This window comes from Papio anubis, chromosome 6, assembly GCF_008728515.1.
Source record: "Papio anubis isolate 15944 chromosome 6, Panubis1.0, whole genome shotgun sequence".
NCBI lineage: Eukaryota > Metazoa > Chordata > Mammalia > Primates > Cercopithecidae > Papio > Papio anubis.
In genome coordinates, this window is record NC_044981.1 from 24,831,650 (window position 1) to 24,847,143 (window position 15,494).

The window sequence follows — 15,494 nt, forward strand, 5'->3', positions numbered from 1 at the left end:
GTGGGTTGGTTCTCGGCTTGCCCCTGCAACCTTACTTTCAAGCCTTTTTAGAGACCAGGTTCCCCAACCAACTGCTCTTTTAAGAAAAAGGATCTGAGTTCTCTTTTCTTTTATACAACAATATAAATCAGAGCAGCAAAGAATACAAGAAGTGGCAGTGAGATTTGGGACAACAATTCAAATCTGTCTTCTTGTGCAGTGTTTTTTAAAAAATTAATCTGTATGCAGGTCGAGGCAGATACATTCTCATGCAGCAATAATGATCTCATTATCAGGACCTCCCGCCTGTGAGGAAATCATCCTTCTCATCTTACCCTCCCACCTGCACCCTGGGCTGTCTGATCCCCATGGATTGAGGGTATCTCTGGAGAGTCTATGGATTCCCCGCTCTAGAGTAGAACGGATGATTATTTTGCTGATGATTAATCTGAGATTCTGACTTGGTTATTTGGACCAATTGTGAGAACAGGCAGTCTCCTCCAGTAGGCAGTGGCTCATGGCTCTCACAATGGAACTGGATTACTCTGACTCCAATCAGGGAAAGGGCTCCCTGCTTTCCCCACCCCCTGAGAGGGATCCTATCCAGTAACGCCTGTGAGACTGTAATCATCAAAGTGCCACTATTTCACATATGGGATTAGAATGATTCACTTGGGGACTGGGGGAATTTCAACATTCTCTAGAGCTCTTTGTTTAAATCCTAATCAATTTAGATAAGTTGATCTGTTGTCAGGAAAATAAAACTTAATATGTACTACTGGCATATTAGTGCCATTTAAAATGATGACGACCTATTAATCCTATGATTGGACAAGAATTTTTTTTTTTTTTTTTTTTGACGGAGTCTTGCTCTGTCGCCCAGGCTGGAGTGCAGTGGCGCGATATCTGCTCACTGCAAGCTCTGCCTCCTGGGTTCATGCCATTCTCCTGCCTCAGCCTCCCAAGTAGCTGGGACTACAGGCGCCCGCCACCACGCCCAGCTAATTTTTTTGTATTTTTAGTAGAGATGGGGTTTCACGGTGTTAGCCAGGATGTTCTCCATCTCCTGACCTCGTGATCTGCCCTCCTAGGCCTCCTAAAGTGCTGGGATTACAGGCGTGAGCCACCGCGCCCAGCCTGGACAGGACTTATTTTTAAATGATACCTCATCTTAAACAGAATGTTGGCCTAGGACACTTCTCTCCAAACCTAATCCAATTTCTCTGAAAAGGTACTTACTTTTAGAATATCATCCAAATGCATGACTTCTTGGTTCAGATCCTGAAACTCTTTATACTGCTCTTTATGTGGTTCTAATGCAAGGAAAAGCCCATTAAAAGCATCCTCTAAGCTTCCATCTAGAAAGGATCTGCAGCCTTCGGATTCTCCCCCGACAGAGCCCTCTGAGAGCACCCTGTCTGTGGCCACTGGCACCTCTGCAGATGTGAGCCTCTTGACCAGCTGCTTCGTGATGTTTCCTTCCAAAGTGTCCAGTTCCACAGGCTTGAGCTCAGAGGCCTCCTCGGACTCTTGCAGAAGTGCCTCTGCAACATCATTCTCAAGGAACAGGTGCTCAGCCCCAGCACCTGAGGACTGTCGGCGGCAAGCCTCAGATGGGGCCGAGGCAGGTTTCCTGGGCTTCTCTGGGTCTTCCTCCTTCAGGTGTGATTTTGGCTCTTGGCCTTCTCCCAAGGAGTTCCTGGAAGATGCTGAGCTGGTGTCATCCAAACCCTCATTCTGGGAGGCCAGGCTGCTGTGGTGAAACTCTGCAGGGGTGATGGTAATTTCTGGATTTGTTGAGTTGGAAGGGGAGCCTGTTGAGTGGGAGGCGAGGGCGCAGTCCCCGTTGGGCAGGTCACTGAAGCTGAGCGACAGTGGCATTTTCTCCTCGGCTGCCTTTCCATTTTCAAAGATGTCATCAGGTAGATTCGACTGTAGATAAAAGATACCTCATTATTATTTTCAATACAAATGACGCATTTGGCTTGGCATGGTTTATTTCCAGACAGAGTGTAAGACAATTACAGTGAAAATACCCAGAACTTTCAGAATATTAGCATTTTCTTTGTTGATGCCTCTGTGTGTGTGTGTGTGTGTGTGTGTGTCTGTGTGGCTGGCAAAAGAAAACAGACCGTCAAGAACTGTTTCTATTGTTGAATCTAGGTGAAAGTTCATGCCAATCATCTCAAGGTTTGACATTTTTCAAAAGAAAAGGTTGCATGGGGGGAGGGGCTTGTTTTCTGAATTCCAAGAGCTCATAATATTTGGCAGCCATAGTTATGAATAACATTACCAATTCCTTTTTCTATTTAGGCAACTATCTTAAAAAACTTTCCAACGTCCATGCAATTTAGTTCCAAAGATGTGATGTTTTGTTTTGCTTCAATTCTCAAAAATTATTCCTTTGAAAATCTCTACCCACAAATCCCAAGCTCTGGAAAATGTTTTATTAATTTAGTAACCATGCCATAAATAATTCAAGGCCAGCCATACATTTGCATAACTTCTCTAGAAATAAGAGGAAAAGACCAATAAATGGAACATCAATCTTGCAGGAGGTACACCCCAGGGCTCTCAGGCTGCCTAGAAACACTGAGTCATCTGTCAAGCAGACGCGGGTGGTGTCACAGGTACGCCCTGTGCTTCATGAAGCAGAACTCTGAAGACAGAGGTCAGAAATATCCAGGTAACCAAGATCATTCATTTATTCAGGCATTTCCATTTCTAAGTCAGCTCTCCTTGTGCTGTGGTCTGTGTATAATGCCTAAATGCCAAATGCTGTTCTGTGGAAAGGGCTTTTTAGTTATTGAGATTAACCCCTTCAAAATGGTTAATTTTTCTTTCTGGTTTTTTTTTTTTTTTTTTGAGACAGAGTTTCACTCTTGTTGCCCAGGCTGGAGTGCAATGGTACGATCTCAACTCACTGCAACCTCTGCCTCCTGGGTTCAAGTGATTCTCCTGCCTCAGCCTCCCAAGTAGTTAGGACTACAGGCATGCGCCACCATGCCCAGCTAATTTTTGTATTTTTTTTTAAGTAGAGACAGGGTTTCACCATGTTGGTCAGGGTGGTCCCAAACTCCTGACCTCAGGTGATCCGCCTGCCTCAGTCTCCCAAAGTGCTGGGATTACGGGCGTGAGCCACCACACCCGGCCCAAAATGGTTAATTTTCTCAGATTCCAGATTCGGTTTTTGAAGTAAATAAATGGTAAGCATTATGCTAATAATTGTTTTAATTATATAGAAATTGACAAATTCTCAAAATTTGCTGGGAATAAGTCCGCCAAATAAAAATGTTACAGCAAATGCAGTGACGAACAGACAGGAAGATAAAGGCTCCCCGTCCTCCTCCAGCTGGGTCCCTGGTCCCATTGCTGCTGCATCTGAGGCCATGAGATCCTGACACATGCAGTTCGTTCCACCCAAACTGTCCATTGTTGTAGCATGGTTGGAAGACGATTTACTTTAACTGCAGGCGAGTAAAATGATGTGTCACTGGACACTTGAGTAACCTCTACAAGCTCAGTCTCTTTACCTCCAAAACTGAGGATGTTTTACTCTGTGAGTGATTACTGAGCTGTGGTCCACAATGTTGTTGGGGTGTTGGGCTCTGGTGCTCCTCTTCCTCCCCTCCCAGCTTGTGTATTTCAGTTTCTTCCCTCACGTATTTGCACCCCCCACCTCATATACACCTTATGTCTCTAGGAAAGATAAAAGGAATCTTTTAGGGGAGGGATGAGGGATGCCTGGAGCCTTCTCCCTAGACCTCATCCATGGGGGTCCCTTAGGCTTCTAGAACCTGTGGGTCCTCCACATGGTCCCACTGAGCCTCATCTGATCTGTGCACACATCTCATGGCAGCACCGAGGGAGGTGGGAGACACTGGGTATGGCGGAGAGATTGGGTTGTCAGGATTCTTATTCCAATTCCAAAGTCCTTCCCAGCCATTTCTCTTGAGACTCCAAGACTCAAGCCCAACTTCCACCTACTTAAGTGGCAAATATTTGGTGAGAATAAATCGAGATGCCCTGCCCAAGGGGACTTGCAGTCTACCAAGGGGACGAGCCTAACAATGAGCACACAACAGTACAATGGTGTGCATGCTGTAACTGAGGGATGACATCATGAGGGAAGGGCCCCAATAAGGGGGTGGCTGCCGCCTGAGAAAGAACCAGTCCTGGAGCTTAATGTGGAGGATGGTGAGGTAGGGGGCAGGCAGCAGAGGAAGTGCATTCTAGAAGGAACAACATGCGAAGACATGAGCTCCTGAAAAGAGGTGGTGCATTTCGAGGACACTGAGAAGCTCCAAGGGGCCCCAGCAGAGGACAGAGAGTGGAAAAGTGAGATGGGCTTGTGGTGGGCTGTAGCGAGATGGGAACAGCCGCTCTGAGGACCTTTGCGTTTATCTAAAAGGCTTTATCAGGAAAATCATCCAGTTGTTTTCTAACCTTGTTCTTATTTAAATTATGACATGAAACCTCTACCAACTCTCACCCACAACCCTCAACCTGTAGCACATGAGCATGAATATACATGTTATGGTAATGGTTGCGTGTACAGCTGTGTTAGCTCTTTGTGTTTTGGTTCATGTTTTCGTGTGTATTTCCCCCATATATTCTTCCCATTTTCCTTTAAAAGTCCACCAGAGGGCCGGGCGTGGTGGCTCAAGCCTGTAATCCCAGCACTTTGGGAGGCCGAGACGGGCGGATCACAAGGTCAGGAGATCGAGACCGTCCTTGCTAACACGGTGAAACCCCGTCTCTACTAAAAAATACAAAAAACTAGCCGGGCGAGGTGGCGGGCGTCTGTAGTCCCAGCTACTCGGGAGGCTGAGGCAGGAGAATGGTGTAAATCCGGGAGGCGGAGCTTGCAATGAGCTGAGATCCGGCCACTGCACTCCAGCCTGGGCGACAGAGCGAGACTCCGTCTCAAAAAAATAAATAAATAAAAAAATTAAAAAAAATAAAAGTCCACCAGAGTTTAGCCTGGTCCTTTTCACCTGCCTTTTGAGACAAGGTCTTGCTCTGCTTTCCAGACTGGACTGCAGTCATGCAATAACTCACTGCAGCCTCAACCTCCTGGGCTTTAATGATCATCCTGCTTCAGTCTCCTGGGTAGTTGGGACCACAGGTGTGTACAACCACACCAGGGTAATTTTTAAATTTTTTGTAGAGACAGGGTCTCACTTTGTTGCCCAGGCTGGTCTTGAACTCCTGGACTCAAGCAATCCACCTGCCTTGGCCTCACAAGGTGCTAGGATTATAGGTGTGAGCCACCATGTTCAGCCTTCACCTGCATTTTTTAATTCAATGAAAAAGATGCAACTATTATTATTATTAACTCGAAGACTTTTAATCCTTTCCTCTGCTGACACTCAAAGCTTCCTTTTTTTTTTTTTATTTATTTATTTATTTATTTATTATTATTATACTTTAAGTTGTAGGGTACATGTGCATAACCTGCAGGTTTGTTACATATGTATACTTGTGCCATGTTAGTCTGCTGCACCCATCAACTCGTCATTTACATCAGGTATAACTCCCAATGCAATCCCTCCCCCCTCCCTCAAAGCTTCCTTTTATACGTCTGTGAAGAGCAGGATGTTCCATGCATGTGCATGTGCATGCATGTGTGTGTGTATATCCTCTCATGACATAATGTATACTACATAATACTTATTGTATTCCTGACTGCGAATTAAGGATTTCTTTTTGTCAAAGTGTTACAAAATTAACAAACATTATAATAAACTAAGATGGAGAAGCTTTCAAATAGAAGTAGCTCTAATAAAACTCATTGAAATCCTTCTGAGTTCCTTGAATGCCAATTTTTTTTGTTTTTGTTTTTGAGATGGAGTTTGCTGTTGCCCAGGCTGGAGTGCAAGGGCACCATCTCGGCTCACTGCAACCTCTGCCTCCTGGGTTCAAGTGATCCTCTCACCTCAGCCTCCCAAGTAGCTGGGACTACAGGCACATGCCTCCACTCCCGGCTACTTTTTGTATTTTTAGTAGAGGCAGGGTTTGACTCTGTTGGCCAGGCTGGTCTTGAACGCCTGAGCTCAAGTGATCCACCCACCTCAGCCTCCCAAAGTGCTGGGATTACAGGTGTGAGCCGCCATGCCGGGCCGAATGCCAGTTTTTGAAAGGCTTAAACTTGTTTAAAATCTTGTTACCATGGATATCTTTGCCACAATGGAGAAAAATCACAGCACAAAAACAGGGATTATTAGAAGAGAAGGACAAACTGTGTCTCTATCAAAGTTACATGCATGACCAAGTTTCCCACCCCAAGGACAGTACAGCTGTAACTATTACCCAGTGAGCAAGACAGAGAAGATAAAACAAGAGACATGCTGAGTCACACATGCCACAAGCCCCCCCAAAGTCAAGCACTCCATACCCGGCAGGCCACACTCACATAGAGCTCTAGCACGGCCTTGGGACTCGGCCTGAGGGAGGGCAGGTCACTGAAGGAGCGGCTGCGGTGCAGCTTGGCAAAGAAAGTGTCTTGCAAGGCACTCAAGACAGACAGCCGCCTTGGCTTGTCTGGGGAAGGATGCAGCCACCTCTTCAGAAGTGAAAGCAAGATGGGGGAGTTAGTGGGAAGAATCAGGTTACTATGTTTTGTTAGCTTTTTAGCGAGCATTTTTGATTAAAACAAGCGGCTATTATTTATATCAACTTCTTTAAAAGGCTGATCTTAGAGAATGTTCAGAAAAATCTACATGTTAGCATCACAGCAATAGGTAAGGTGGGCAAGGAGAGAGGAAAAACAGGAGGCTTACCACCTCTGATAGAATTACTGAGAACTCCCAGCACTGTCTCTCAAGAATTTCAAATGCTGGGTGCAAGCACTGGCTCAGGTGCATTGATTCTACTCGGGAAATTACACTGAACTTACAAAGAAGGAGTGGTCTTTGAAGGTGGGCGTTTCCGGGGTACCCTGGCTGTACATGGACATTCTCCTCTGAAGGGCTGCCGCCTTGTTCCCAGCGCCTGAGGATGCGGTCATGTCCTCCACGTCAAATGGACTGCAAAACAACAGGACCCCATGTATGCACATTTGGTAAAATCACCTATCATCAACAGACCACAGGCTGAGAGAGTACCTCATTACATAAAAGTAAACTCAACCTGTGGGAACTGGGCTGGTTTTAGCTAAACTGGTTTGCAGAAAATAAACCTGGATAAAAGAAAAGTGGAGCAGAAAACTGAGTCTAGACTCACCCAAGGGACCCCAGAATATTATCACAGCTCTAAGCACAATTTATCTATACACTTAGATACACCCGTTCCTCACTAACATTAGAAACACAAACTTATGAATGCTTGCTTCGACAAAACAAGATGTTGAAAAGTCTATAAAAATTATCTGAACTTTGTGGGGCTAGATACCTTAATGGTATAAGACATCGACAGACTATTGTTCTGTTCTAAAGAAAACACTCAAAAATAGAATCCCATTCATTTCAGTTGACACAGAGCCTCTTGTGTGGGAAGAGAGTAACAGTCTGTTCACCATGATGCCACTTAATATCATGGCACCTGATTCATCCAGCAAGAAGAATGATCTTGCATGTGAGACGTCAATGACTGCAGATTGTGGGGAGGGAAGGGCTGGGTAATGCGTGCTGATGATGACGAGGCAAGAGTGTCTTTGCTGCTTCCACACCTGGCTTTCTATATTGTAAATGAGACCCTGAGCATGAATACTCAACATGTCAACTCAGCAATATACCAGGGGCATTACATTAAACATTGTGAACTACTAGTGGGTTTTTTTTTTGTTTTTTTGTTTTTTTTTTGAGATGGAGTTTCCCTCTTGTTGCCCAGGCTGGAGTGCAATGGCACGATCTCAGCTCACTGCAACCTCTGCCTCCCGGTTCAAGCGATTCTCTTGCCTCAGCTGCCCGAGTAGCCGGCATTACAGGTGCCTGCCACAATGCCCGGCTAATTTTTGTATTTTTAGTAGAGACGGGGTTTCACTATGTTGGCCGGGCTCGTCTCGAACTCCTGACCTCAGGTGATCCACCTTCCTTGGCCTCCCAAAGTGCTGGGATTACAGGTGTGAGCCATTGCGCCCGGCGCTACTGGTGTTAATAACTTACCATGACCTTTCTCACTGGGTGACTTTGGAAAACCATTTCTAAGTTCATTGTTTTGAAAAAAGATATCTCTTGCCCTTTGGGGATGTTCTATTTCAGTAAATACAGTGCAGAGGAACTAAGGATACTCATAATTTTCCAGAGCAGCATGAAGTTATGCGATAAAGAGGAATAAGCATTTAAAGCATCATAGTGAGAATCAGGATTTTTCTGAGGTCAAAGTACCTCCTATTGGACAGATATTTTCTTTCAAATTAGTTTACTTGAGAGGACATATTCTCTTATATATTGAAAGGTAGAGAGGGAAGGAAGGTGACAGAAAAAATATTTTAAAATAGAAAGTAGAAGAGGCGATTGGTGATATGATCCAGGCTTCTCCAACTTTAACACGCGTGCACCTCACCCGGGGAGTTTGTTAAACAGATTCTGGGCCTGAGCAATCCTGCCACAGTAGTTCTGGGGTGGGGCCCAAGATTCTGCTTTTTTAACAAGCTCCCTGGTGATGCAGATGGTCCATGCACCAGCTTTGAATAGCACTAGCCCGTATCAGATATTCCTATATAAAGAGATAAAAGAGGAAGAGGCACTTACTACCAAGTGATTTCCAGGTTCAGTTTGATGGTGCCAAGGTCATTGATGTCGACAGCCACCACCTGAGGTCGGGCTGCAAACAGCTCTTTGGTCTCACAGGTCACGCTACCTACCAGGATGTGAGTTGCCAGCCCTTTGAGCTCCGTGACCTAGCAGAGAGAGTGGGAGGGGAAAGGCCTTACATCACAGCAGAGGAGAAAGGTAGGATAATGTGTCATTTTTTTTACTGAGCTAGGTTGGTCATTTCCTTCAGAATCATATCTGAAATTGGAAGTGGATTTTGTTTTTTCTTTTTGGAGACAGGGTCTCTCTCTGTCACCCAGGCTATAGTGCAGTAGTGTGATCATGGCTCACTGCAGCCTTGACCTCCTGGGCTCAGGTGATCCTCCCACCTCAGACTTCCAAGTAGCTGGGACTACACGCACACGTACCACATCTGGCTAATTTTTGTACTTTTGTAGAGATGGGGTTTTGCCATGTTGGCCAGGCTGGTCTCCAACTCCTGGGCTTACGTGATCCACCCACCTCAGCCTCCCAAAGTGCTGGGATTACAGGTGTGAGCCACTACACTATGCCTGGCCAGAGGTGGATATTTCAAAAGTGTATCTTAGATTGACTTTACCTACTCTGATGTGAGAGCAACAGTCTTTGTAATGGACTTGTAGTGCAGAGAAGTCCTTGGGATGGAGGGGTGACAGGCAGGGGTCACGGGTAAAGGTCCCACCAATAGATCATCCAGCTGTGGCACCATGAAAGACAACAGGCAATGACAATACTGTACCTTGATGGAGATGAACCCAACTATCAGGGGCAGAAAAACTGTTTCTTCTCCATCCCAGCTCTGCTTGCCATTTACTTCTATTTTGCCTTTCAGTTTCCACCGCTGCCGGCCATACTTCATGAAAATCTGGAGAGGAGACATCCAAGGGCCTTCATGTCTTGCCATACCCCCTTCTCCACCAGAACACCAAGATCAAAACGAGACAGAACTAACGCCACTGCCGCCCTCCCCTTCTCCCTCACTCTCCCTCCACCCCCTTACTCTTGGGTGTGGGTGGAGCTGGGGATGAGTGGGGAAGAGACTTTTTTTCTTTTCTTTTGAGATGGAGTCTCGCTCTGTCACCCAGGCTGCAGTGCAATGGCATGATCTTGGCTCACTGCAACCTCCGCCTCTAGGGTTCAAGCGATTCTCCTGCCTCAGCCTCCCAAGTAGCTGGGACTACAAGCATGTGCCACCATGCCCAGCTCATTTTTGTATTTTTAGTAGAGACGAGGTTTCACCATGTTGGCTAGGCTGGTATCTCGAACTCCTGACCTCACGTGATCTACCTGCCTTGGCCTCCTAAAGTGCTAGGATTACAGGCAACAGCCACCATGCCTGGCCCGAGACTTTCAAAGCATAGTAAGTTCTGCCTGTCTGAGACAGAGGGGGTACAGGTTTTCTGTAGTAAAAGGTCACTGCATGGTGCCCTTCTGCTCACTCATGCCAAGCAGTTCTCTCTCTTGTTAGTTCTGCTTCAATAGAGCAGCCACTGGGATTAATTCTTCACACAACCCAGCTCCTTTAGTGAGAGGAATAAGTATCAGCTAAAACCCTCTTAAGCAAGAAATAAAGACATCCTTATTCTGGATAGGGAGATGGAGCTGGCAAGAACTTTGAAATCCAACGTACTCTTGGGGGAAGGTGTGCAATACTTCCTTGGTCAGACTGCTTTAATGTTTAAGGGAAGATATACCCTCACCCCTGCTTTAAGAAGTATGAGTATAGAGGGTTTTGGAGGAGATGTCAGATGAAATGGTTATGTAAGTTTCCTTTTGAAGAGGGAAAGAAACAAAGCCTATTTTTACTTTTTGGAGCACATTTTTACAAAGAAAGATCTAGATGTTATTTTTCTTCAGTCATGTACTTATGATCAGCCATGATCCTGGATTGGCTCTTGGATCAGGAAAGAAAAAAAAAACAAAAAACCCTGCTTACCTAGTACAATATTGGAACATCTGGCAAAATATGAACATAGACTAATTCCAGGTGACATTAGCTGAAGAGCCAATCTTAAACTCACTGGTGTTGAGGGCTTAGTAATGCCTATGTGAGAGAATGTTCTTCCATTCTTAGAAGAAGAATTTAGGGATAAAGAGTCCTGGTGTTTGCATCTTGCTCTAAAATGGTTCAGGGGCCAGGCACGGTGGCTCACACCTGTAATCCCAGCTCTTTGGGAGGCCAAGGCTGGGGGATCGCCTGAGGTCAGGAGTTTGAGACCAGCCTGGCCAACATGGTAAAACCCCATCTCTACTAAAAACACACAAAAAATTAGCCGGGTGTGGTGGCGGGCGCCTGTAGTTCCAGCTACTCTGGAGGCTGAGGCAGGAGAATCGCTTGAACCCAGGAGGCAGAGGTTGCAGTAAGTTGAGATCATGCCACTGTACTCCAGCCTGGGCAACAGAGTGAGACTCCATCTCAAAAATAAATAAAAATAAATAAAATGGTTCAGCAAAATAACAGTAACAATGACAGCAATAATGATGATGACAGAGCAAATGTGGCATAATGTTACAAAGTGGTGAATCTAGATGAAGGGTTTATGGGAAGTCCTGTACCCATTTCCAGACTTTCTCATTGGCTTAAAATGTTTTTCAAAATTAAAAATTAAAAAAAAAAAAGACAACTTGAGAAGCAAAATGACATGACAACTGGCCCCTACCCTTCAGGTCCGTAATTCCAGTACCCAGACCAAGACAATACTTACTTCATATTGATCTCCAGGACAGAGGCGCGCAAATCCAGCCAGACCTGGAACCAAGCAATTGGAAAGTGAGGTATAGAACATTATTTCCCCTCTCTATAGACACATACTGGCATGTTGAAAAGAATTCAGGTGAAGTGTCAGAACTTTGTGCAAACTCACATGACACTTTTTGGGGCCATTCCTGGGGAACAACTGTTTTGGGGGAGTTCCTTCTATCACAGGTAAAGAAGACATTCCTGGATGAAGTGATGGAAGAGGTGGTTTCCAAGGTAGGGGAGGCTGGGCAAGAGGGGGAGCTAGAGCTCAGTACATCTTGGGCTGATTTAAGATCCAAGCAGATTCCAGGGTTAGGGTATTAGGGCCAGAAAGATTTATTTATTTATCCAACATATTCCCATGAAGATAATCTGGTCTCCTATTTTCCCTTCTGTCCTAAAATGTGTAATTTTTAGGTGCCTCCCATTTGAGTTAAGATTCCATGCAGGTATTTCCCTTGCTGCCCTCCAATTTACTCATTCTGATGTTTTCTTTATCCTTTTTATCTGGTATAATCATACAATTTGCTGTTATGAAATCCCTGAAAATGGATTATTACTTACACAAAGCTAGTGATTAAGAAAACAAAATCAATCCAACCAACCAAATGATACACCCCCAAAAGAAAGATGGGACTTCTACTGTGCCACCCAGCAAGTCATGTCTAACTGGATCTGCTCAATTTGAGATCTCTCTCTGGTGCAGCAGCAAAAACAAATCTTATCAGACTAGATGGTCCCCATCTGAGGCCATCTCAGGAATACTGGGTTTGTCCAGTCTTTTTCTTTCCTTTGGTAGATATTTACTGAGAGTCTGCTGTATGTAAGGGTCTATGCTAGGCATTGGGGTAATAATTTGGAAATTAAAGATTATATGGATCCCCATGATATAGAACAAAATACGGTTAAAGCCCACAGAAATGAAACAGACAAAGACTTGCAGACGGTAAGATGGAGTTACATCTGAGGTTAATTTGTTTGTCTACTGGCTATCCTACTCTTAGAAAATTTACTTAACTCAAGTTTCTTCACCTTTAAAATAGGATAACAGTGTCCACTTCATAGAATTGTTTGTAACAACAACAGATGGCATCTTACACATAGTAGGTCCTTAATACGTGGTAATGATGATATATCCAAGAGTGGGATAATACTATTTATTGAGTACATGCCATCTGCTATTTAATGAAAGATGTAATCTATATGAAAAGACACAAGGCTGGCATATTGGCTCCCTCCTATAATCCTAGCACTTTGGGAGGCCAAGGCAGGAGGATGACTCGAGCTCAGGAGTTCAAGACAAGCCTGGGCAACATAGTGAGACCTCATCTCTACTAAAAAGAAAAAAAAATTAGCCAGGTGGGGTGGTGCATGTCTGCAGTCCCAGCTGCTCGGAGGCTGAGGTGGGAGGATCACTGGAGCCCAGGAGGTCTAGGCTATAGTGAGCCGTGATTACACTACCGCACTCCAGCCTTGGTAACAGAGTGAGACTCTGTCTCAAAAAGGGAAGGCAAGGCAAGGGAAGGGAAGGGAAGGGGAGGGGAGGGGGGGAGGGGAGGGGAGGGGAGGGGAGGGAAGGGACACAGTAAACTGATATGCATCAGGGAGGGAAACAGCAGTGGAGAGACAGAAGGAGATCTTTGCTTTTTTCTGTATTTTTATGAGAATGTATTACTATATAATTAAAATGAAAAAAACAGAGACTATCTTATTTAATGTAGAATAGTTTCATAGAAGAAAGCAGCATTTGAATAACAAAGTTTCACCACAGTAAAATGAGGACATGGGTATACAGATACTTCCAGGCTGAGTGAATGACATGTGTGTATTCAACAATGTTTCTTGAATGTCTACTGTGTCAAGCATGAATAAAGGTGTGAGGAGGAAGGTGTGCTAATCACATGTGCATAGCAAATGAGGAAACTAATCTCATCCACAGAGGCTTGTCAGTGACCCAGCTTTACTTTAATCAGTTGTTTCTGGCTTTAGTCAGCTGTTAAGTTGTTTTCGTGCCAATCACAAAGCAAAGCCCTTTACATTCATTGGGGCCTAAAGACTAAAAGTTTTATTCAAGGAACCAAACAAATTTAATAAAAATGGTTAAAAATCTTTATCCTTTAAAATTTTTTTGAAGGAAAAAAATAAAGTCTTATAAGATTTCCAGTTAAGAATTCAGTACAAGCTGGATGTGGTAGCTCACGCCTGTAATCCCAGCACTTTAGGAGGCTGAGGCGGGCAGATCACCTGAGGTCAGGAGTTCCAAGTCAGCCTGGCCAACATGGAGAAACCCTGTCTCTACTAAAAATACAAAAACTAGCCTGGCAGGGTGGTGCTTGCCTGTAATCCTAGCTTTTCGGGGGCTGAGGCAGGAGAATCACTTGAACCCTGGAGGCAGAGGTTGCAGTGAGCAGAGATCACGCCACTGCACTCAAGCTTGCATGACAGAGCGAGACTCTATTTCAGAAAAAATCCAAAAAAACAAGCAAAGAATTCAGTACAAATATTTGTAGTGAACTTTTAGTTAAAGGCAAGATTTATAATGTAATATTAAGTATAAAAAGAAAAAAGGTAGCTGGGTGCGGTGGCTCACACCTGTAATCCCAGCACTTTGGGAGGCCGAGGCAGGTGGATCACGAGGTCAAGAGATTGAGACCATCCTGGCCAACATGGTGAAACCCCGTCTCTACTAAAAATACAAAAATTAGCTGGGTGTGGTGGTGGGTACCTGTAGTCCCAGCTACTTGGGAGGCTGAGGCAGGATAATCACTTGAACTTGGGAGGCGGGGGTTGCAGTGAGCCGAGATCACACCACTGCACTACAGCCTGGCAACAGAGCGAGACTCCGTCTCAAAAAAAAAAAAAAAAAAAGGAAGGACACAAAGCCTTACATAGAGTATAACCTCGGCTATATATAAATGGATCCCCAGGGAAGAAAGTCTAGAAAACCATACCAAACTGTTAAACAATAATGATCTCTGGTAGGGTAGAATTAAGGAGAAAGTTAAATTTTTGTCATTAAGTGATAATTTTTATTTGATTTTTAAAAAGATCATATACTTATTTTGTAATACAGAAAAAAGATGTAAAAAAGATCACACACCCTGGCAGGCAGTGTGTACACACAGAAAAGTTGGTTGGATATTTTAATAATTTTAATAAAGCTTAGCACTGGGTGGAACGATTATATATGATTTTAATTTTTTGGTTATATTTCTCAATGTTTTAAAAAAACAAGAAGGTACTACTTTCAAAGTGTTTACGTCAAGATTGAAGAAGACACGAACAGTTCCTCCCTGTTTACCCAGTGACTTTTTTAGAGGCAGTCCGAGGAAATAATTTTGATGAGCTGGTCCAGAAACAGCTGTGAGTCCTAGACTGTTCCCACACAAAGACGTCCATATGACAAATGGGTCCCTTAGTACCTCAGCCTCCTTGAGTTGCTATTTATAACCTTTGCCATTTATAACACTATTTATAACACAAAGGTTGTTTATATATTTATTTAAACGTGATTTTACCCATATAAAGATGCTGTGGGTGGTATCACACAATGTGTTTTGCCTTCTATGAATAGCCCTGTTAGTACGCTGGAGATTCTTGGCCAGGCATGGTGGCTCACACCTGTGATCCCAGCGCTCTGGGACGTCAAGGCAGTAGGATCACCTGAGCCCAGGAGTTTGAGACCAACCTGGGCAACAGAGTGAGACCCTATCTCTACAAAAAGTTTAAAAATTAGCCAGTCATGGCAGCGTGCGCCCATGGTCCCAATTACTCAGGAGGTTGAGGCAGGAGGATTGCTTGAGGTTAGGAGTTTGAGGCAGCAGGGAGCCACTGAACTCCACCAGCCTGTGTGACAGAGCGAGACCCTCGACTCAAAAAACAAAACAAAGCAAAAAACCCAATTAAGTTGAGAGTCTTAAATGAATGCTTCTACTTTCACCTGACTGATGGACGTTGCATGGGTAAGCTGACAGCAAAAAAGGTCCCCGGATGCTTAAAAAAAAAAAAAAAAGCACGTGCTGTTACCATCACTTGTCAGT

The 15,494-nt window shown here is 44.4% G+C and overlaps 1 protein-coding gene across 12 annotated transcripts in view; it reads right to left on the reverse strand.

Moving 5' to 3' along the window:
- The window catches only part of RIPOR2 (RHO family interacting cell polarization regulator 2), a 248,891-nt gene that overhangs the window by 38,884 nt on the left and 194,513 nt on the right, over positions 1-15,494 (reverse strand). For 11 of the 12 annotated variants that reach the window (XR_004184240.1, XM_031666961.1, XM_031666962.1 and 8 more), the window contains 5 exons: positions 11,420-11,463; positions 9,454-9,579; positions 8,673-8,821; positions 6,878-7,007; positions 1,219-1,911 (listed from right to left, as the gene is read on the reverse strand). Coding sequence is in view for 11 of the 12 variants with exons in the window: in XM_031666961.1 (XP_031522821.1) it covers positions 1,219-1,911; positions 6,878-7,007; positions 8,673-8,821; positions 9,454-9,579; positions 11,420-11,463 (1,142 nt within the window). In the remaining variant the exon portion in view is untranslated. Of the gene's footprint in view, positions 1-1,218; positions 1,912-6,394; positions 6,545-6,877; positions 7,008-8,672; positions 8,822-9,453; positions 9,580-11,419; positions 11,464-15,494 lie in introns of all 12 variants that reach the window. The other variant, XM_031666970.1, reaches the window with a different exon arrangement.